Here is a 25,125-nt window from a genome sequence, read left to right as displayed (position 1 = left end):
GGAACCTCGGCGTTTTGTTCGACCCTGAGCTGTCCTTTCTCCCTCACATCCGCACCACAACTGGCACCGCCTTCCATCACCTCCGGAACATCGCCAGACTACGGCACTACCTCACCCCTCACGCGGCTGAAACCCTGGTTCACGCCTTTGTCACCTCAAGGCTGGACTATGGGAACTCTCTCCTCGCCGGCCTTCCCGGCACCTCCCTCCACAAGCTGCAGGTCATTCAGAACTCTGCAGCTCGTGTACTGTCCCGCACCAGGCTTCGGGACCACATCACTCCCACCCTCGCTCGCCTCCACTGGCTCCCCATCCCCCAGAGGATTGATTTCAAGATCCTCATCCTCACCTACAAGGCCATTCACGGCCTTGCTCCCTCCTACCTCTCCGACCTACTATCCCCCTACCTACCCGCCCGTACCCTCCGTTCCTCCGGCTCCGGTCTGCTCCACGTCCCCCGCCCCAACTGCCCTACCATCGGTGGCCGGGCCTTCAGCCTCTCAGCCCCCAGGCTCTGGAACTCTATCCCCAGTGCCTTCGCCGCCTCCTCCCTCTCCTCCTTCAAGGCCGGTCTCAAAACCTTTCTCTTTGACCGTGCCTTCAGCTCCCCTCTCGACTCTCTTCCCCCTCCTCGCCCCCTCCCTTCCCTCCCCTCACCCTGACCATTTCCCCCCTCCTCGCTCCCTCCCTTCCCTCCCCTCACCCTGACCATTTCCCCCCTGCTCGGGGCATGACCCAACTGTGCAGCGCCTTGGGACGTCCTCCTGACGTGAAAGACGCTTTATAAATGGAATCTTGTTGTTGTTGTTGCTGTTGGTTAGTATGCTGACTGCAAGCCAATTAAATATACGTGTATGAGTGCAGTAGAAATGAAAAGAGTGTACACATTTTTAAAAAATCCAATAAGTACACTGAGATACAGCTTCTCAAAAACGTTCTTTTCAAGCACTGAGCACTCTTCTCTTTGAATGGGCTTTTCAAGGCACCTTAATAAGTGTTTCTGGTGATCAAAATACTAACATCTTAATTCTGCCAACAACAACTTGCCAATTTGATATCATTTAATCCTGATTAAAAAGAAACAGTTTGCACCCTGCTACTTTGCCATTTTGAATGTGGGTGGTCTGAACAGACTGTATCTCCATGGTCCTGACCCCATTTCTCACTCAGTGAGCAGCTAAGTGACAGATCTAGCAAGATCACTGTTGTGTTTGTCTGCAGCTGATCAGGAGGATTTTAAGTCTGGTGCAGTTAAAGGTACATTGGATGAACATTGAAAGGTCATAACAGCTAGTTTTGAAAATAACAAAATAAACATTGCACTCTATTTTTTAAAAAAATCTAGTGAATTTTGCATCTTTGATTTAGTATAAAGATGAATTTAAAATAAAAAAAAGGTAAATATTGTGCAAACTCATTTTTTTGGTCAGATACTGTATCCCTGCTATTATTTGATTTCTCAAGTGAATCATTTCCAATACAAACTGTAGATTACCACACACAGTGTAGCAATCAATGCAGCTAATATTTCATTTAAAAAACACTTTTATTCATCTGGATAAAACACTGTTCTAGATTGGCATCTGGCCAACATGACGGTTAGTACAATTGGTTGAATCAGTTAAGCAGATAAATGGTCTCAATGGCCCAGTTCACTGAGAGGAAATGGATGTGAGAACAAGATATGCGGTGGATTTGTTTGAAGGAAAAATCACTATAGGGAGGGAAACTTTGGCCTGTATTAAACTGCATTCTGCACCCTGATAACCTCATGGTAGGCTTCTCTTTTTCCTTAAGCCCCTCACATGAGGACCTGGTGTCCAGCAAACCTGGTATGTAACATTTGACTCAGACTTCAAGAATTTCAAGGTGGTTGGCACTTAGTAAGCTGCCCTGCAAAGGTCTCTCTTTCATGCTGAAGGAGGATGTTTCTCAAAAGGCTGACATGGAAACTCTGAGGCTTAGACTGATGGTTGCTGGAAGGCATTACCTGGAATGTTTGTTTGCAAGCACACACTCTCATTCTGGGATTTGGTAGCTATCCTGTATATTTCACCCACAAAATATACAGTCAATTCACTTTACTGTATATTCTGTGAAGCGCTTTGAGACGTCTCGAAGACATGATAAGGCTCTATATCAAATGCAAGGATTATCTTTATTATCCTGAGTGTTAAGGGCCTACTGATGAGACTTTGCACATGGTATCAACATTCAATGGCTTACAGCATGTGCGCTGATGGTGGTCTGAAGGATGGCGGTAACATTCTAATACAGTTGTGTAGCTGTGTTGCTCCTCAATCCTCCTGGAAGGAGCTCCACTTGTCAAGTAACCATCTTACAAGAACTTATACCTGTGCTTGTCAGTTATCTGATGAAAATTCCTAAGGATACATGAGGGACTCCAGTTTGTTGCGAAACTGGCTCCAAAGTGATCCTCCTGCTAAGGCTTCATGCTCTGTGATGTAATCCTGGATAATTATAATAATAATAATCCTTGCATTTGATATAGCACCTCACCACATCTTCGAGACATCTCAAAGCCCTTCACAGAATATACTGTAAAGGATACTCTTAATTACTGAGTAGCCTGGCTCATCAGCTCATTGGTGGGGCATGGAGGATAAAAGCATCACTGGAAGACAACATTCTTCCCACATAGATGTTGATAACCTTTTGAGTCACAACAATTTCCCTTGACCACCTATTTTTGTATCAGGGTACCTTGTGGCATTTACTGCACCAACTCCCATTAAGATCTCTCAAAGTGAAGGTGTTCATTTGGTGCCATTCAGCACTAGATTATGGTCTTTTCGCTTGACCAACAAAATAATCAAAGAAATAACAAAATAGTTTTGTGGTTTATGCCATTAATCAAGAAATGTTCAATCCAGAAACGCTTATTTTGTTGGCCAACCAAAGAGTTTGTACACCACTGGATTACACCACTGGTCTGTCTTGTAATGTAGCCTCATACCAACCAAGAATTGAGTTGAGAGTTTGAAAACTCACTTTCTTATATAGAAAGTTTTACTGGAAATGCATTTTCTTTGGGTTTCCATGTCTCAGCAGTTGTCATTCACCTTCAGTGCGGAAGATGAAGTCCTTAGCAATACTCATGTTTAATGTAATATGCTATAAATATATTGATCACTGCCTGAAAGCAAAAAAAGTACCATTTCCATACTTCTATTATAAAGAATAAACAGATTCCAGAGCATTTGGGGCTTGAAATTATGTTACAATATAACTAAGATTCACTTGTTATCAATTATGCCATTGCACTTAAAACAGTACTTCCTTATAATGCATCCTAGTCTGTCTTTGATCCTACTTATGAATATATCCTGCATATAATGTCTACACAGTGTATTCCTAGATGTCAGAGTGTTAAATTGAGTCATGAGCATAATATTAATTCATCACTTTTAGTCATGTGACATACACTATATATGCTTTACTTTTAGCTGTTTATTATTGTTCAGTTCTGTGTTCTTCTGGCATGTCTTTTTTCACACTGTATGCAAATAATGAGACATATCATACATCCTTGGCTCAGATGGGCATTCCTAAACTTCCTTGTAACAATAAGCTATCTAATACCCTCATAACGATTAGTGTGTTGCAGCATGATTCATAACTTATCTTTAGCCTGGTACAGATCTCCCACTCCAGCAATGCACGTGCTAATTTCACTTCTTCCTCCCCCCATCCCCCCACATCACTTTAATTACAGCTCCAGTTGCTCTCTTATTTTGTTTAGACTAGTTTGCCTGGCATTGTTCTTTCCTTCACTGGTCTGTCCCATTTATATTACTTGATGCGTTTCTTTCCTTTTACATTTCTTTTGATCTCGTTTTGATGGCACAATTAATCAATTTTGTTTTGTGCTTTGGTATGGTGTAAAATGTGAGCATTATACACTAAATAATGGAGTATTACAGTATTTCACCTGCATCCTTCCAAAAAAATGGGAATTGGAGTATTGTGTATATATATATACTCGTGGAGTCCTGTAGCTCAGTGGTTAGAGCACTCGCTTTGCAAGCAAGAGACCTGAGTTCAATTCCAGGCAGGGCGAAACCTTGGGCAAGTTTCCTTACTCCACACGCCTAATAATAATCCCTCCAAAAAACAAAAACAATAATTAAAATTGGTCATTTTCAATCTATGACTGTTTGTGGGACATTGCTGTGCGCAATTGGCTGCCGCGTTCGCCCACAAAATATACAGTCAACTCACTTTACAGTATATTCTGTGAAGCGCTTTGGGACGTCCTCCCGATGTGAAAAGCGCTATATCAAATGCAAGAATTATTATTATTATTATTATTATTAAAGTACATTTCAATGGCTTAACTTGATTTTAGTTAAGGTGCTGGTATTTCGATAACAAACTTTGCTCCATATTATTTATGCAGTCAAATTTAAATACTTCAATTACTTTATTTGTTAGAGACAAAATTATTACAATTATGCTAATTGTATTTAGAAGTACTTAATTGTATTCAGTACAAGTGTTTCATTGTATTTAGACATCTATGTGTCCAGAGGTTCGGTGTGAGCGCCATGTTTGGCAGATAATGACCCATCGCTGTGTTTGGTGCGATATCTTCCATAACATAGATAGTGATGACCTGAAGCCTTGGTCATTTGCTTTAAACTACTCAAAAAAAAATCACAATTAATTGGTGGTATTGAATATGAAATATTTGAGAAAATGTCAATGTATGCTCATCCCCAATAATTGCTGACAACTCCCAGCTCAGTGCACAGAACTGTGAACACTGACGCCACCTAGTGTCAAATGCATTTAGTTATTACACTAAAAGTATGATATATTTACACAGTAAATCAAAAAATGTGCTCTCATCGAGCACCACAATTCACAGGTAACAGGCTTTAATCCCTGAAACACAAAGTAACAGGTGTTAAATAAGGATCAGGGGAATGTGCATTCTCAAGGTATCTCACTTTATTGATGTTCAGTCCTAAACTTTTTACAAACAACTTGCTTCCATCTGTCAGAAATGGTAAAATTGACAATTTAGTTTCCGAACACAGAAAAGGATTCCATTTAACAACCAACATAAATAAAATATTTGATAATTACCCAAACAGAAACATGTTGCAGGTAATGTAAAGCACATATTATAAAACATAAAAAAAACATGTTTTGCGACTTCAAGGACACCACATGAAAGGTACATGGAAGTTGGCAGTCTGCCAACCAGATTACTCAATAAATACAAATGTGTTAAATTGTGTTCTATGAGGACTTGTGTTCTATAATATTGCTTTAAATATTTGTAGAGAAAAATAAGCATTGCATTATCTTTGGACTACACCAGATTGGCCCAGTAGTAGCACTCTTCCCTCTGAGGCAGAGGGCTGTGGGTTTAAATCCCATGTCGAGACTTGAACTCACAGGGTTTAAGATGACACTCCAATGCAGTGCTGGAGGTGCGTCGCATTGTCAGAAGTGCTGTCCTTCGGATGAGAGAACAAGGTCCAAACTGCTGTTTAGGTGGACGTTAAAAATCCCATTGCACTACAGTATTTTAAAAGAGAGGGGAGTTTCTCCCGGTGTCCTGGCCAACAGTCCCCAAATAAAATTGGTCATTTGTTGTTTGTGCTGCTGTACAAAATACAGTCACACTATATCGCAGAACCTATGAAGCGCTTTGAGATGTCCTTCTAGCATGGTAAGGCGCTATACCAAGTGCAAGGATTATATTACATTAGTTGAAATGTTCAATAATGCAAATGAACACAACGCATTACTCGGTTGGCTGTAAAGAAGTGGTGAATTATTACTTACCTGTGAAAGCTGTGGCATTCTTGCATTGAAATGAAACATAGCATAAACTATTATATTGGTGACTCCGACATAATACAGACAGGGTTCCCTGCTAAAATGAATTATTAATTCTCACTCGTTGCAAAAACGTAAAATGCAACAAACAGCTGGTAACGATCTTTACAGGAGACGCAGAATAGTATTTCAAGAAATCGGATACAGGCCAAGAATCCAATTACTTAATGAAACCGATCCGGTTTCAAGAATGGGTTTTGCTGCCTCTTTTGCAACGTTGTATTGCGAAGCAATTGCTTTAATGCACCGTTGTCTGTTGACTGAAAACTGCAATTCATTCACGTCAGAATTTGTTCCGTGGTCTTTAACTTGATGTGAACATTTTGTTTTTCACCACGTGGTGAGTAAAAATGCAATGAATTGTCAGGAATGGATTACTCGCCATTGGCGATCGCCTTTCAGTTTGAACACAAGGCACGTTATGATGTGTCCCTTTTCAATAGATTTACAAAAAAGGGGAGAATCCTTTCGAAAGGGAAGGACCCTCATCACCACAAGGCAGAGGTCCAGTGATTACAGTGGTGATAGCGGGGGGGGGGGGGGGGGGTTGGGGGGGTATTAGTTTAATGACCTGAGGACTCGAGGCTTGAAACACAATAGGGTAAGAAAGGTCACCGCATTGCTGGAGCTGAGCTCTGGGTGTGTTGGTTGCGGTGCGTGTGATTCGTTTCAAATTCCAAATACAGCGATGATGCAGTCAATGGCCACGAGTGAGTGCAATAAAAGTCCACGAAGCAATGGGTAAATGTACCGCGTGTCCGCACATTTAGCGAAGGCGGTGTACAGTCCGCGGCGCCGGAGCCTCCGACCAGCGGAGAGCAACACGTTTCTATTCGACAAAGTAACTCGAGGGAGAACAGTGAGAGAGGACAGTGCAGTCACAGCGCCGTATCGCACTCGGGTCGTTTTGGTGCGATATAAGTACACTGTACGGCCACTGTCATCGCCTGTTGTTTGTGTTTAAAAATACACAAACGTAACAGGTTATAGACGGGATATCAGCACAACCCCAGAAACCAACCCTCGGCGCTCCCGTTCCTCTGCACTCACTGACTGACTGACTGACTCCCCGCACAGAGGTGCTGTGGGGGTACGGACTGTCACAAAGGGGGAAAGGTACTACTGCACCAGTTGCCCCCCGTCTCCCCGCAGTCATTTCCATTCACAGCCTATAGCGTCTTCCTCTCTCTCTCTGTGTGTGTGTGTGTGTGTGTGTCTGCAGGAGGGACCCCATGGCCCCCGAGCGGGGATCGCTGCCCTGATCCTCGCACCTCTTCCCTCCCTCGGGATCCCGATGACGCCTCCGTTACCGCTGCGGGTCCTGCAAACGATGAAGGACGGCGCGGCCCGTCACCGACCGGCGTGACAGCAGCTCTGCAGCAAGACGTCCCTTTCCCGGTGCCCTCGCGAACGGCGACCTGCGAGAAAAGCAGAGCGGGTTAAGCCAAGCGGCAGCCGTGCACAGCCGGAGGGGCTCCCATGAGCTGCACTTGCTTTACCCTCCCCTCCCTCCCTCCCTCCCTCCCCATCCTCTGCCCTCGGTCCCTCATCGCCTTGTTTCACTGAATCCCAAATGCAAAGACTGGTTGCATTTGCCGGTTGTCTCCGATTAGCCTGAGCCGGAGCTCAGGCCCGGGCGGGACATTGCCGGTGTCCGTCCGCCTGACTTCGCGGGGAGAGGGAAGAGGGAGAGTGCGCGGCGGTGCGAGCGCCCGAGGAGCCGCGCCGTGAAAGGCACAGAGAGCCCCGCGCGGCGCTCCCCCCCCCCCCCCCAGGGCCCCGCCCCCCCCAGGGCCCGGGCCCCGCCCTCCACATTACGTCATGCCGATTGTTTTGGTCCGTCCGACCAATCGGACGCGGTGTCTGGATTCTACGGGAGCCGGGATGGGCCCCTCCGCCCCGCGCCGGGCTTCCCCCAGCCCCGCCGTAACGCATTGCGCAGGGTGCACAGCCCGCTCCTGCGGCTTTAACAGCGCTGACATGGAAACCCCATTGCAGTTCCACGGGTTCTTCCAGGAGCAGCACAGCAGCAGTCACAGCCACCAACAGCAGCACCACAGCAGTCACAGCCAACAACAGCAGCAGCAGCACCACAGCAGCAGCAGCAGTCACAGTCACCAACAGCAGCAGCACCACAGCAGCAGCAGTCACAGTCACCAACAGCAGCAGCAGCAGCAGCAGCGGGGGGAATGGATCAGGTGCACCTGTCCTGCCGGGGACAACCCACTCCTTCTGCGCACCTCTTCTCCCGTGGCTTTCAGGACTAATTCGCCCCTCTCGTCGTCGTCCTCCCAGCAAGGCAGTCAGCTGAACGTGAGCGAGTTCTCGCCCTCCTCGGCCAGCCATGCCGGCTCCCCCCGGCAGCCCCAGCCCCGGCAGCCCAGCCCCGCCAGCCCCAGCCCCAGCCCCGGCAGCCACCGCAGGGAGAGCAACCCCTTCACCGAAATAGCCATGAGCAGCTGCAGGTACAACGGCGGCGTCATGCGGCCGCTCAGCAACCTCGGCGCGTCCAGGAGGAACCTGCACGAACTGGACTCGGAATCGCAGCCCCTGCAGCCCATCTTCACCACCGTCGCCCCGGAGATCGTGGTGTCGAAGCCCGAGCAGAACAACTCCACCACGGTGGTGTCGTACGGGGGGAGCGCGGGCGGCGGCGGCGGCGGGGGAGGGGGAGGAGGAGGCGGCGGCAGCGGCGGCGGCGGCAGCAGCGGCGGGAACAGCAACAACAAGTCGAGCAAAAAGAAAAACCAGAACATCGGCTACAAACTGGGACACCGGAGAGCGCTGTTTGAGAAAAGGAAGCGGCTCAGTGACTATGCCCTGATCTTCGGGATGTTTGGGATCGTGGTGATGGTCATCGAGACCGAACTCGCGTGGGGAGCGTATCAGAAGGTGAGAGCCGCGGCGGAGCTCCGATGAGACGCGGCGCGTTCGGGACCGCGTGTCACCGGCGGCTTCATTCGCACTCGCCACCGCGTGAGCGACTTACCACTCGCCGCGTGCAGCCGCCGCTGCGCTTTGCAGGTTAATAGCGGAGAGAGCCGTGGTTTGATTCTGCTGCTTTTTACCGCCAGAATTAGTCTCTGACCCCCACCCCCTCTCCCACACACACCCCCACACAAACCCCCACACCCCACCCCCTCACACCCCCCCCCCCACACACACACACCCCCCACACACACACCCTCACACACACCCCACCCACCCACCCCCCCCACACACCCTCCACACCCCCCCCCACACACCACACCCCCACACACCCCCCACCACACACCCCACACCCCCCCACACACCCCCCCACACACCCCCACCCCCCACCCCCCACACACACCCCCCTCCACCACACACACCCACCCCCCACAGACACACCCCACCCCCCCACCCCCCCCACACACCCCTCACACACACACACACACACCCACCCCCCACACCCCCACCCCCCCACACACACCCTCACACACACACACACCCCAACACCCCCCCACACACACCCTCACACACACACACCCTCACACACACACACCCTCACACACACACACCCACACATACACCCTCACACACACCCACCCCAACCCACCCCCCCCCCACACACACACACACACCCCCACACACACCCCCACCCCCCCCCCACACACACACCCCCACCCACCCCCCCCCCACACACACACACCCTCCACACCCCCTCCCTCCCTCTACCCACAGAAGCAACGTTGCATGTGCACGTCCGCATCTCACCAATGCAATCCGGTTAATCTGTTTGTTTCACAGGTTTTGATGCGAAACTCAAAACTATTTCTGTTGCTCTTTGCAGGAGTCGCTGTATTCGTTAGCTCTAAAATGCCTTATTAGCCTTTCCACGATTATTCTGCTCGGGCTGATTATTGTGTACCACGCGCGGGAAATCCAGGTAACAGTATTTTTAAATTCTCTCTTTTTTTTGTTGTGTGCGGATGGCAAACCTTTGGTTGCGTCTCACCGGGACACATGGCTTGGGGCTGAGTGCGGTGGGTGCATGGTTTGATTGCGTGTGTGGGAGACCCCGACTGTCCGATTTGCTTTGCTTTTCTTTTCTTTTCTTTTAAAAATCAGATAAACACTTCTTGCTATGCGATGTGTATTAATAAAAGTCATTTTTTTTTTCAAAACCAAAAAAAGTCCACCGGTGTATCGCGATCCGCAAGTCGAGTTCTGAATAAACCTGCAAAGAATAGTACAGTAAAAATAAATGAAATGCAAAGGTGAGCAGAGCATGAAATGCATAGCAATCGTGATATTTCTAAACCCAAACTCAGATCGGAGGTGGATTTATTAAATCGCTTTGCAGGATAAGGAACGCTCATGTTTTGTTTGCTACCTGGAAAAGTGCTTTGGTTCTCTGCAGACCAGACGCGACACAATGATTGCATATGTCTATGCCGTTCGCTTCGCCTGTAGGAGTTTCCAATAGACTCCGCCGAAAGCTTTCTTTCCCATCACACGAATACACAGCGACGCTTCAGCCAGAGAGAGAGAGAGAAAGAGAGAGAGAGTCAGGAGGCGAAATTAAGCTTCACTTTGATTTCCTACTTAATTCCAAATGCCCACGACGGTGAAATAGTGCAACAAGAGCATCATTTGATATTCCCCAAACTGACTCATTTCCATATTAAAAAAATCCTGTCCTCTTCCGTATAAATCCAAAGTGTCTATTTGCAATCGAAGCAAGGATATATATATATTATATATATTTATATATTATATATATATTATTTATATATTATATATTATATATATGTGATATATATTATTATTATATATATTATATATATATTATATATATTATTATTATATATATTATATATATGCAGGTTTCAAAGCCCAATGTGACTTGACAACCCGAGGTTTTGAATTGGCAGCTATAAAATATTTACGTGTCTCAGAACACCGTTGTTATAATTACGTTGGATACATTGCCTCAATTATTTAAACACATTGTACTCGCAGTGCAACCACAATCCAATTTACCAGCAAATTAATACAGTTCCCAAATCGTTTCATTCACAGTTTCTCCATAAGAATTTGCTGGAGAGCGTCTGATAGAATTAAGTCACAGTACCACCACCGCAACCACAGGGCTGTTTGATTCTCTCCCCTCACCCCCACCATACAGAGCAAAGGTGTATTCTGTATATCTTTGCAATAGATTTCCCAGATGTGTGAAGTCTCAGGTTTGTACAGTATTCATGTTGTTTCCAACTGACAACTCCAATGTTTTGATACGTTTCACCAGACTAAGAATATTGTTTGTTTGTGAACGTGAATGAAGTGGTTCAATGTAAATGCGAATACCCTACAAGACACTCATTTACCACCTTCTCAAAGACGCTGTTTGGGTTTGAATGCACTCTGTAAACAAGCAGTTCTTTCTTTCAAATATTAGCGAATATAATGAGCTTTTCCTTCATTTTAAAAATAATCTTTTTCTAAAGAAGTTGCACAATATCGTTGGCTTAGTTCTGATCACATTGCAAGTTAACCGACAAGTGACATTTTACGTGGTCTGATTTGAAAGCGGGACCACAGATTTATTTACATTTCTCCAATAATATTCACATAACTTTATGCAGTTGAGATTAAAACATGCCCATCATTGTGTGCTTAAGTTTATAAAATCGTAAAGGTGTATTTCGACCACATTTCATTACAATATGAATGCAAAACAGAAGGGATTTCTTCAGAATAATTGTCCAGAAGAGTATTATCTCGGACTTGCTTTTTGAGTTAATTATTTTTAAAATGAGCGAATCGTGAAATCGGATGAATTTAACGCCCGACTAAGACTGATATGCTTTGCATTCAATAGTTTTGTACAACAGGCAATGCAATGCCTGGGCTTTAGCCTGCAGTACAATAAAGTGAAAAGAAAGGGCGCCCTTCGCTGGGGATGGGAGGGTATGTGCTGTGAGCACGTTCAGGTCGTTGAGAATATTGGTGCTGACTAGTCTAAAATGCACACGGTATTCCGTGTGAAACTACGTTATATGCAGTATTTCACTTAAAAACCCATCAGCCGATTCCCAATCGCTTTACCACAAGCACTGCATTGGATTTTGCCAGCAGTATGCATAATAGTAATAGGATTTTTTTAAAAACTATGCACCTCATTTATATATATATATGTGTGTGTGTGTGTATATAATATATATGTATCTCACTGTGGAACCAAAACAATTAGAGGGACAAATTAAGTGTGGACATGAGAGGGTTTTTATCCTTCCCCCTGGGAAATAATATTAATAATAATAATCCTTGCATTTGATATGCCTAGTGAGTTAAATGGTAAATGGGTCAGTTGTTGCAGTGTCTGCTGAGTGGAGCCATTATTTCTTATTAGTTTGTGACATCACCTGGACTATTGGGTGTGGGAAGAATTGAACCAAAGTGAGGGCAAAATTGCAGACTCATGGGCGTGTGTGAGAGAGGGCAATATTACTTCATAAATACAACTTCCACTGGTCCTGATGCAAAATTAGAGACATGGCCATAAGTAGTATATCTTGTGGGTGGTGCTGACTTTCTGAAGGTCTGGATTTTTTTTTAGTTCCTGGGGGTGAAAGAGATAATAATAATAATCCTTAATAATCCTTGCATTTGATATAGCGCTTTTCACGTCGGGAGGACGTCCCAAAGCGCTTCACAGAACACTGTAAAGTAAATTAACTGTATATTTGTGGGCGAACCCGCAGCCAATTGCGCACAGCAATGTCCCACAAACAATCGTAGATTGAAAATGACCAATTTATTATTGTTTTTTGGGGGGTTTTGGAGGGATTATTATTAGGTGTGTGGAGTAAGGAAACATGCCCAAGGTTTCGCCCTCTGCCTGGAATTGAACTCAGGTCTCTCACTTGCAAAGCGATTGCTCTAACCACTGAGCTACAGGACTCCTATAGAGGCTTTGGGATCTTTAGAATTGTGGGACTGGAAGTCTAGCCGCTGTTCAGAGTAGAGTAATTGTAGTTTGAGTTAATTTCTCAGGCAGTGTTAGGTGGAAGCAAAGCTCAGTAAATGCACCCGTTTGACATTGCTCTTCAGTTGCACAACTAAGATGGTTCCGAACAGGTTATCATGGCCAAGAACAACTGTATAAGTAACTCTAACCTCAGTAAACATGTCGTCCAAACGTGTTGAGATTGAAGAGGTAATAACATTTCTTTCACATTCCAAAGTTTTACTGTAATCGGCCCAGCAAACGTGGACTGTTGATTTCAAATTTTAACATTTATGGGAATGTTTCTATTGGCCTCCATGAGGTTCTAATGGACGTTTAGTTCTATTTACTTGCACTAAACTGTAAGGCTCATGTTTAAATGCAAATATCGCTAACGGCTCCCTTTTTGAAAAAAAACAATCTGTAAATATTGAAATAATTATAGTTTATTTCAATGTCTCAAATCTTCTTGTTAAACATTGTGTCCCAATGACATTTGTGGGAAGGGACGGTGGATCGACAGAATTGTTTTGCCTGAGCTGTCAGGAAGCTGAAGTGCCAGGGATAGATGGTCCTAAACACCACTATTGAACACAAAGCAGCAAATGACAGAAATAAACAAAATCATTTTAAATTTCACTGGAATGCATTATAGGTTTTACTTTTTAAAAAAATATATTTATTAGTGATATTTATACAAAGTTTTTTTATAGTGACAAGTAGGTTCATCTGAAAGGACAAAATCCATCTATCTTTCTCCATAAATCATCTGAATTACGCCCTCAGAATCAGCACAAGGACAGATCTGAATGCTGATTGCCGAAACCTGTGTTGGGTTCATGAGTAAAACCTTTTACCTCCCATGCAATCCTCTTCATACCATCTGCTACATCCTGTAGATGTCTATTCATGATGCTGCAATCCTTAATTATCAACCGCTTCTCTCCCCAGACAAAATGCGCGTGGGCATGCATGATTCATGTATGCACAAAACATCTGACATACGCTGCATGCACGGCGTTCATATTTTTAAGGAAACGCACAGTTGTGTGGCTGCTCAGCTCTGCAAACAAGGCAAATTCTTCCAATAGCCAATTTTACTATTCAAAAGCAATTCAGAATAATCGTAGATAAGGAGCCCCCCATGACCTCTCCCACCACTCCCTTCACCAACCCTTCCAATTGGGTTTCCGTGCCGCCCACAGCACAGAAACCACTTTGGCCAAACTGACAAACAACATTTTGTCCTTCTGCGAGCAGGGCTCCCTTTGTCTCTTCGTCCTCCTTGACTTCAGTTGCCTTCGATACCATTGACCACTCTATCCTCCTTCTCTGCCTCTCCTCTTATCTCAATCTTCATGGTTCTGTCCTTGAATGGTTCAGATCCTACCTCTCACACTGTCTCCACTTCATCTCTACAAATGGCTTATCCTCTTGTCCCTGCACCGTCTAGTGTGGCGTTCCTCAGGGCTCTATCCCTGGTCCCTTTTCAATATCTATATTCACGGACAAGGCTATCTTGGACCGCTTCCTCATCTCCTTCTCCTCTCACATCCCTTTCTCCTCCATCAAGCCCTCAACCAAAGTTTTCCACCCATGGAAAAGGCTTCCCCCCCCAAGACCCGTACAAAGGCCCTCTCATCCTCAGACCTCCTATCCCTTTGGCCTTCTACCCGCAGTGACCCTGAAGCAGCCGTCAAGCTGCTCCATGATCGCCTCTCCTTCATCTTCAACTCCCGCATCCCCCTGAAATCCAGGACTGACTCCAAACCCATGCGCTCCCCCTGGTACAACAGCCATCTCCACTCCCTAAAATCCCAAACCCGGTTGCTTGAGCGCAGATGGCAGAAAACCAGCTTCATGGTTCACCACCAGCTGTGGCTCAAGCATCTTCACACCTACCGCCGCTCCCTGTCACAAGCAAAAACTGCGCTCTACTCATACATCATACTGGAAGCCAACAGTACCTCCGAAATCCTATTCTCCACCGACCACCACCTCCTCCGTGCGCCCCCTCAAGCCCCTCAATCATCACATCTAATGCCAAGTGCAAAGAGGTCATGGACTTACTTACCTCTAAAATTGGCAACATCTGCCTGGCAGCTTCATCCCTCTGGCCCGTGTCACCTACCACCACCTCCATTCTATCTCAAATCTGCCCTTCCTGGCCAAAGCTCTGGAACGCATTGTTGCCAACCAACTTCACGCACACCTATCCCTCCACACCCTACTCAAACCCGTCCAGTCCGGTTTCCCCTCTGCCAACAGTACAGAGACAGCGCTCGTGAAGGTCACAAGCGATATCCTCTCTATCTGTGACCAGGGCTCCATCTTCCTCCTCGTTCTCCTGGACCTCTCCACAGTCGATCACACCATCCTCCTCCACTGCTTGTCCTCCATCATCCACCTCAGTGGGACCGCACTCGCTTGGTTCGAGTCCTACCTTACAAACCGCCAGCACTACATTTCTGCAAATGGCTTTTCTTCAAGCTTCCACCCGGTCACCTGTGGGGTGCCCCAAGGATCCATCCTTGGCCCCCTCTTCCTCATCTATCGGCTCCCTCTCGGTGATATCACCCGTAGACACGGGGTTAACTTCCACATGTTTGCCGATGACACTCAACTCTACTTTTCCAGCTGCAACCCACAGTCCCCTGATGTTCTGTCAGCTTGTCTGTTGGACCTCAAAAGCTGGATGAGTGCAAATTTTCATGCAGTTAAACGTCAACAAGACGACTCCAGCACCACTGCTGTACTGACAGAATGTCTGTCAGACATCAAGCCATGGATGAGACCCATCTCAAAACTCTCCTTTCCGACCATGCCTTCAGTCACCCTCCTTCTCCACTTTATCCTCCACCCTCCCCGATCCAGACCCTTAGCTCGGGTCCCAAACATTGATTGTCCAGTGCCTTGGGATGTCCTCCCAACATGAAAGGCACTATACGCATGTATTTGTGTTGTTGTTGATCTGAGTATATTTACAGCCAGTCTAAAGCAAATTTTTTAAACCTTGTGTTTAATGTCACGATGATCCATTCTCATTGACATTAAAAAAAATCACTCGTATTTGGATGTGAATTTGAAAGTATTGTGTACAGTAATGGAATCTTCCAAAATAGTAATAGTGCAGTGTTGCAGTATTCTTGCAGTGTACAAGAATAAGTAACTAAATTTGATACATGACATTGAAGCTGGTGAAGATTGAGGTGTTAATCTTTTTGAAGAGTACAACATTCAAAAGGTACATATAAGCTTCAATAATTATCCATTATGGTCAAGATGTCACAACAAAGGATCATGGTCTCAACAACCACAGCACTTTGCATTTATATAGCACCTCTCATGCAGGGTAGCGTCCCAGAGCGCTTGACAGTGGTGGAGCACAACATTGAGCCAGGGGGAGGGGGCGGTGATCGTAGGCACGATTGAATAGGAAGGTCTTAAGGCGCAACTAGAAGATGGGGAAGGAAGGGACAAGGTGGAGGGATAGGGGAAGAGTGTTCCAGAGTTTCAGGGCGTAGTGGCTGAATATGCGGCCTCCAATGGTGGAATGGAGGGACATGCAGAAGGCCGTGGCCAGTCAGGCGGAGGCAGCAGGTTGTAGGTTTTGGAGTGAGCAGGTTGGAGAAGTAGGAAGGTACCAGGGCATGAAGGGATTTGAAAACAAGTGTGAGGATCTTGAAATCAGTCCGTTCGGCCAGTGGGGCCTGGCTAGAATTGGTATGATGGGGGTACAGAGTTTAGTACAGGTAAACTCATAAGGACCTGAATAAACAGTTCAGACAACTTTATCCCATTGGAGGGTGATTAACATGTGAAGGAGTTTGCCCAAAAAGATTATTGAGTAAATCAGATGGGTAATATCAAGAGGGAATTTTGTGTTGCAAGGGATTAGGAGTGTGCGAGTTAGGGAGAGATGGTATTTAAAGACTAGACTGGACAGACAGACTGTAATGGCTTTCTCTCGCCCTGCACATTTCTATGTTTCCATGAATCGAGCTACATACTGTAGATACTCCGTTCTGTTATGACACTGAGTAAATGTAGGAAATTACAGAATGTGACACTATTTTAAATATGTATTAATTAAATTCCAAACTAATTCACACCAAAATCTTGCAGTTTATACTTTAGAGATCAGTGCATTAAATCTAGTCAGAATGCTGCTGAGATCACCCCCTCAAAAACAAATGCTATATTGCTTTAAGATTTCCAACATCCTATTGTTTAAATGATATGGCAAGAAACTACCTCCCACAATTTTGCTTCTTTTGGTATTTTTATATTGCTTGAGATACGTATCCATTCTGCAAGGATTGGCACTGGTGATGTGGATAATGCATTTCATGCTCCTTGCTGGCCGGTGGGTATGTGTTAACTGACAGGCTGCGTGAAGCCCAGTGCTTGCAGCTGTATTGCTTTGAAAGTGCTTTGCGAGGAATGTCCCATTTCCTAGAAATACGAAGAACTTTATCAAATCAGGATCACTGCATCCTGGCAAATTGACACCTGGTTACAGGAAGCAATACGTATCGATTTTGCTGTTTGTTGGTGAGCTAGAATAGTCATTCATAATTAACATATGTAGAATAGAGACTTTGCCAGTGCCAAATACATGGAAAATATAATAATAATGCTGTCACATCTTTGATACGTCTCAAAGTGCTTCACAGAATATACTGTAAAGTGAATTGACTATTTTGGGGGCGAAAAGCAGCAGCCAATTGCTCACAACAGTGTCCCTCAAACAGTTGTGGGATCACAAATGTCTTAAGACAGGCTATAAAAATGGGAAGGGAGGGGGCAAAGAGGAGGAACTCTGGGATGCTGTTCAGAAAGTGGGGGCAAATAGTTGAAAGCTTGCCTACTGTTGGTAGGTTGGATCGGCGTGGGACACGAAGCAAATGTTTGCTTAGAGGTGGTAGTGGCTTGGACAACAGGGTTGCAGGAGGTCGCAGAAGTTGGGTGATGCGAGCCTCTGGAGCGATTTATATGCAAGGATAAGGATCTTGAATTCGATCTGCTTGGAAATGGGAAGAAGGGAAGCCAAGCTAGGATGGGGGTGATAGCCTCGTAGTGTTTGAGGAGCTTGCGCGACATTTCCTTTTCCATTGCAGTCTGTCTAATTAAAGGAGATGAGACTCAAGTCTAGAAGGGATCACAAAGAACCAAACTAGAACAACAACAAAAATTACATTTGTAAAGTGCCTTTCACGTCGGGAGGACGACCAAGCCGCTGAACAGTCAGGGATCAGGACTCGAGCATGGGGGGGCAGGTTTGGGATGAGGGAGGGCAGAGAGGTAGGAGGGCGGCTGAAGGCATAGTCAAAAAAGGAGATTCTTGAGTTGTGCCTTGAAGGAGGCGAGGGAGGGAGCAAGACGAAGGGATTGTGGGATGGAGTTCCAAAGGGTGGGGCAGAGCGGCTGAAAGCCCAGTCGCTGATGGTAGCGCTGGTCGGGTGGGAGACATGGAGCTGGCCGGAGCCTGCTGAACAAAGGGAACTGACAGGTTGTTAGAGGGTCAGTAGGTCAGAGATATAGGAGGGGACAAGATTGTGGAGGGATTTGAAAAGGAGGACAAGGATTTTGAATTCTATCCTCTGAGGGTTGGGGAGCCAGTGGAGTCGAGCGAGGGTGAGTGTGATAGGGTTACGGAGCCTGGTGCGGGAGAGAACAGGAGCTGCAGAGTTCTGGATGATCTGCAGCTTGTGGAGGGAAGAGTTGGGGAGGCCGACAAGGAGGGAGTTTCTGTAGTCGAGCCTTGAGGCGATGAATGCGTGTATGAGGGTATCGTTGGCCTGAGGGATGAAGAAGTGGCGGTGTCAGGCAATGTTGCAGAGGTGAGGGAAGGCAGAGTGGGTCATGGCACGGATAAGGGGGAGAAAGGACAGTTGAAGGTTGAACAAGATGCCCAAGTTCCTGACTGGCTTGTTAAGGTGGAGTGTACATCCATGGATTCTGATGCTGCCAGTGCCTGAGATGTGGGAGCAAAGGTGCGAGGCAATCAGGAGGGCCTCGATCTTGCTGACATCAATATTAAACTACAGTGCAGTGGTTTGATCTGTAGGCCTTGATGTGAGCCCGTGGAATGAATACAATATGCGAAAAGCACGTTCGAGCTCTGCTCTGGCTGGAAGTGGACTTGGTATTGAACACCCAGATAAAGCAGCTTCACATTTTTAAGAAAAAGGTATATTGTGATTGAATACACTGCTGCTCAGATATTGCACATCTGAAACAGTGAACTGGAAGACATTTAGGAAAAATAGTGATTTATAATTAACATTGAGTGTGTCCATACACTCAAATGTTTCATATGATACAGAAAGGTGATGTCCATGGAGTCCTCTTACCCCACTTGTTACAAAATAGCTATATGAGACTACGGAGTTGCTAACACAAGCTGTCAGAGATGCATTTCACCTCATCACTCCATCCATGTTACGGAAGATGACACCAAACATGGCGACAGATCATTATCTCTTATGAAAATGATGGCTCTCACCCTGATCCTCTGGACGGTTAAATTCAATTAAACACTGTACAAAATACAATTAAGCACTCCTAAATACAAATATCAGCATTTTTAGACACATTTCAGTTGTTGGTCAGTGCACTAGAGCAAAAAAAAAGGGGTTTAACAAGACTTTGTGAAGACCCTGTACAACACCCCTCCAGTCTGCCAGCACAAAGGCAATGAGATCCCAGGGACATCTCTCTGACTTGATGCTGTGAGGTTGGGTGAGTTTGGAGACTCATTGAAGCTGGGAATTTGCTTGGTTGTGCAGTGTGGGTGGAGAATTCTGGCAGCTGTAGGATATTTTTTGCCCGGCCGCTGCTTCTCAGAAAATAAAAACACATCTTTGTTTTGTCTCTGAGAAACTGTTGAGGATATATTTATTGATGGTTGTTTGCAAATTTAAGCATATTAACGCCATTATGAAACAATACTAAATGGAACATAGAGATAAATTGTCTGCAAACACGGCATCTATTGTCTGAAGGAGAAACTATGGGGATATAAATTCACCTCAATAGTTTTACGTTTGGATCTAATGGATCTGCAATCAGCTTTTTAAATCATGATATATAATGTTTTCTATATTTCAAGCTAAGATTGATGGTCCTGTAGTTTAGTGGTTAGAGCACTCCCTCGCAAGTGAGAGGACCAGGATTGGATTCCCTGGCAGGCCGAAACGTTGGGCAAGTTACCTTACCTTACTCCACACCTCTTTAAAAAAGTAATAATTTGGTCACTCAATCCACGACTATTTGAGGAACACTGCTGTGCGCAATTGGCTGTCGTGGTTCGCCCACAAGATATACAGTCAATTCACTTTACAGTATATTCTGTGAGGTGCTTTGAGACGTCTCGAAGACATGATAAGGCGCTATAGCAAATGCAAGAATTATTATTATAACATGACTTTGTCACTAGTCTCTGAAACAGTTTAAAAACATTTTTTTTCAAGAAAATAAGTTTTAAAGTGAATATGTCAGTTTCTCAGGCAGCAATATACCACCTAGGGAGATTAACAGCAGGTAAATCTCACATAGCTTGTGTTTCCTATTGATGCCTTCAAATTGTAGTGTTCCTGACAAGAGCAGCCTTGGTTACATTGGCAGCGCTGTAGTGACAAACGACCAATGCTACTGCCCCCAGAGAGGAGAGACACATGTACCACAGGTGCCCTTTATGCATCTTCTAGAGACACAGTGCCAGTGGTGGCAATTATATGTCCTCACTGCTGTTGGCACTTTGCCAGCATTTTTTTGGCTGCGGTCATGGCTTCCCTGTACAGGTTAACACAGTGTTTTTTTTTGCCTTGTTGGACTGCATAGCTTGCCCCAAGGAGCACTGAAGGTCCACAGCTGCAAACAGAATGCTGCCCTTCGTGACTTGCACAAGCACAAAGATATGCGCAGTATGCCCAGTTAGATGCTGTGAAATCTATGTTGCAAACAGTGCCATTATACAGTACCAGAGACGCTGCTCAGCATTACACAACCGCTTCTCGTGAAAAGAAGGATATTAGGATAATGTTTGCCGGTCATGTACAAAAGGCATTTTTTTAAATGTTTCTGTGACTGTTGAAAAATTCGGTTGAAAAAAACCTTAAAACATGTTGTTTGTACCATAACATTACTGTTGAATTTATACTGGTATCTGTGTAAGCACAAAATTGTCAATTCACTACAGTGAATTATCACTACATTTTGATAATCCTGCACAAAATGCTCGTCTGACTGCACATACCCATTGCCCTGGTTAGTAGCACAGCTGAAGTTACTGAATTGTAACAGAACCAATATACAACACAATACATACAGAACGTAGGCAACTTTCTAGCGTGAGCTTGATTTCCACTCTACCCACCCATGATAGACTTTCATCTGTCATTCTATTTTCTGTGCGCTGATGAACAATACAAGCCACACATTACTGGGCAATCTGTTTTTCACTAAGACTCTTTGAGTAACACTGCATTTACAAACACATGTATGTGACAATTTGCATATTGGGACTATGCTGGTTTCAGTGAAATCAGAGTCCCACTAACTCCTGACAAGTATAATTTTAATGTACAGGTCAGGTGACATGCCCCATTAACAAGAGCACCAGATTTCCCATCATTTTTATCGATAGAAGCAGTGTGACATTGTGATCTGGTAACTGAAAGATACGAACAATCTCTCCAACAGCAATCAGTAACTGGTCTCTGAAAGTGGAAAACATCCACTTTGACCTGGTTTATTTTATATAGATAAAAGGATAAAGTAATTAAAGGTGAGATGAGAGATCTGAGTAGCATCCTAAATATAACCTGATTGGAGACTGGAGTTTCTCTTTAATGTGGTTACAACATGAAGAATTTGTCTGCAAAACTGATTGGCCTTAAAACTTACAATTGTGAAAAATTCTTAAATTAAGTCTTAATTTGGAAGCTGATTTTCTGCAGTTCTGAAAAGGAAACTGGCTTCCAAATTAGGAGTGAATTAAGCAATTTTCAGCTTGATATAAAATTTTAAGCAAAATGGCCTTAAGGGTCCCTTATCTCCAAAATGGGAAGAGGAATAAAATATATAAATGCTGGTTGGTCCACCAATTAGTCATAAATGAATGATTGACTTTTAATTTACTAATTGCAGACATTAATTTATAAGGCAATATTTGAGATCATGAAATTCCAACCTGCCTTATTATGAGACACGATCAAGAGCTGCTGCAGGTCAGTGCCTCTGGACCGTGATGTCATGGTTACATGACTGGTGGCATCACTGCATATGTGCACAGAAAGCCCCTCGACTTGCTCCTCTCACGCTGAGCACTGCTCAGTCAATATGTATTGTGTTTCAATTCCCATTGTTTCACTTCAAATTACTGCACAATAACAGCATTTGAATTGCAACAATGGATTTGTTGCTTGTGTGGCGTAGTGGTTATAGCACCCACCTCGCGACCGAGAGGATCCGGGTTTCGATTCCCGGGAGGGGCGAAACGTCAGGCAAGTTTTCTTACTCCACATACACGCCTCTGTTTACTTAGCAGTAAGTAGGGACCCGGTTGTTAGTCGATTGGTGGATCATTTTACAAGGGTCAAGTCCCTCCAAAGAATAGGGACTCTGTAGTCACTCAGTCTACGAGTGTTTGTGGGACACTACTGTTCGCAATTGGCTGCCGCGTGTTGCCCACAAAACATAGTCAATTCATTTTACAGTATATTCTGTGAAGTACTTTGAGACATCGTGGAGATGTGATAATGCTCTATATCAAATACAAGGATTATCAAATGCAAAAAATATTATTTGGGTCGTGAGATGTCAGGATTTTGTATTTTTAGGTATAAGAATGTCCGAGTCCACAATCCTATTGCATTATGAGCAAATCCGTATTGTCATAGGGTTTTCCTGTAGTCACCTTCACAGTGATGAATCAGAAACAGTCTGTAATGTTTATAGTACTTTTGTAATTAGATAGTTTTCAAAGAAGGAATGCCCTTTTTCAGCTGTTGTGGCAAATTTTTGGAAAATTTATCTTTATACCAAATTTATAATCTGTATAGGTATTCCAAAAGAAAAGATCTGACAATTTAGTACGATTTATCCTTTGAATCTGATGAGAGCTCTGCTCAAGTACTAGGTTCAGCAACATTGGATAGATTAAAGGATTCATCATCAATTATGAAATTCCAACCTGCCTTATCATGGGACACGATCAAGAGCTGCTGCAGGTCAGTACCTCTGGACCATGATGTCATGGTTCCATGACTGGCGCCATCACTGCACATGTGCACAGAAAGCCACTCGACTTGCTCCTCTCACGCTGAGCACTGCTCATCAATATGTATTGTGTTTCAGTGGTAGGACCGGGCCCCACTGCACACTCCCGGGTCCCCAAATCTTGGCTCTTGCCAACATACTCTTGATAATAATAATCATGATCCTTACATTTGATATAGGACTTTATATGTGATAATGCACTGTGTCACATGTAAGAATCATGATTGTTATTAAGCCTGGTGGTGGGATTCTGTGTGTCATACACCTGGCTGCCCCCATACAGGTCAAAGAGAATCTCCTTGTAGTGTCTTCAAACAAGGGAATGGAGGGCAAGCACAAATTATATTGAAGCACTTTGAAAGACTATGAGTTCATAGGGTAACCCAAACCCTTTTGAGATGTGCTGAGATTTATCTTTGCAATTTAATTCTTTTCTGCAATGAGTAATTAGTTAGTGTTCATCTTTGTTAAAGTTGGTTCAGTAATTAGTGCTTATTTCAGTCTCTCAATTGCTGAGCCGTGCCATAATATCTGGCTAACAAAAGGCTTGGAAGCATTGGACAAGTTAATTGTTTGCCATGGATGTGTGCTATCTGCAAGGGCAGAGTTCAGACATGTAACAGCATCCTGGATTGTTGGGGAAGAGACAACCTGCTTACAGGATCAGCAGCGAGATTGTAGCTGAAGAAATATTGCTGTCCGCTCCCAAACAATAAAACTTAGCTTTTCACAAATCTACTGTTGAGATAACAATATTACTACAACAACAACTTACATTTATATAGTGCCCTTCATGCCGGGTGGCATCTCGGAATTCTTAACAATATTAACAACACTTGCCTCGCAGGCAAGGGGACCTGGGTTCTATTGCTGGAATATATATATATATATATGCTGGGCAAATTTCCTTACTTGATATAATTCTGTTTACAGTGGGTTCTAATTTACAGAATTTCTGAATGGGGTACCATAATAAAGAATCCAAATTGTATAGAGACTCCTTTCAGTAACCAGAAATGAGCATCGCCGACCTGACACAGTTTGCTTCTGGAATGTGGTTCACCTATAAATATACAGTCACAACACTTCACAGGGAAGTGCTTTGTGACGTCTCAATAGTATGATAAGGCACTGTATCAAAATGCAAGGTTTATTATTATTATTCCCACAATTTAGCAGGAATTTCCTTTTAAAAATATGTTGGAAATAGATCCAACTGATTTATGCCACTATCTGTCTATGCATTGTAATAAATATGTTGCCATAGTGAGGAAATATGGATAAGGGCATGCGATTGTGTTCCATCATTTAAATATGTGGCTGTCTTTTATTAAGCGCTCAGACTGGATGTCTATTGTGATTAAGCACATAGCTCTGATATCATTCTCTAGTCTTTCTTAAATGTTATTGAAATGTTCATCATATTAATAAAACTAATTGTTGGGATATACCGATCCCGAGGATCTGAAATAATGACTCAACAATCCTTAATAAAGGTACAATGATTTATTATTCACAAACAGTTTATGAGTATATAGCAAAAGAGGTAAATAGTCATACTACCAGTTCTGTGTAGTCTGTAGGCTGATTTCAGTCTTTCATGTCGGCTTCTCAGGCTCAAGCTTTTGCAATACTCACGTTCTCTCTTAGTGTCTCTCTCTCCCTGATTCCACACCTCTCTTAGTCTCTCTCTCCCTGCTCCCACCCCGCTCTGTTCGCTGGCGCCCCAATTATACTAAATTCCCCTCTAACCTTTGCTCCGGCTAGATAAGATTATGGTCTCCAGAATTTTATTCTTCCTTTGTCCTGTCTAACCTGATCAACGAGGTTCTCTTCTTTTTGGCCATCTGGAATTGAGACAGGCTTAAGCGTATCTCATTACTGTCCCTGAGTGTGTAACCAGTCTACGAGAAAAAGCTTTCAGACACATATTCTATTGTCCTGGTGTCAAGCTCAGGGTCTCCCCCTATCTCCAGGTGGCCCTTACCTCATACATC

General features: G+C 44.4%; 1 protein-coding gene across 1 annotated transcript in view; it reads left to right on the top strand.

The window, feature by feature from the left end:
* The first annotated feature begins 7,695 nt into the window (after positions 1–7,695).
* Positions 7,696–25,125, top strand: part of LOC103181140 (small conductance calcium-activated potassium channel protein 2) — a 92,569-nt gene continuing 75,139 nt past the window's right edge. Inside the window, exons 1-2 of the mRNA XM_042333857.1 lie at positions 7,696–8,766; positions 9,686–9,781. Coding sequence (XP_042189791.1) covers positions 7,696–8,766; positions 9,686–9,781 — 1,167 coding nt within the window. The remainder of the gene's footprint in view (positions 8,767–9,685; positions 9,782–25,125) is intronic.

The sequence above is a fragment of the Callorhinchus milii genome, unplaced genomic scaffold (genome assembly GCF_018977255.1).
Source record: "Callorhinchus milii isolate IMCB2004 unplaced genomic scaffold, IMCB_Cmil_1.0 Scaffold1, whole genome shotgun sequence".
Taxonomy (NCBI): Eukaryota; Metazoa; Chordata; class Chondrichthyes; order Chimaeriformes; family Callorhinchidae; genus Callorhinchus; species Callorhinchus milii.
This window is presented reverse-complemented; position numbering and strand designations above follow the sequence as displayed.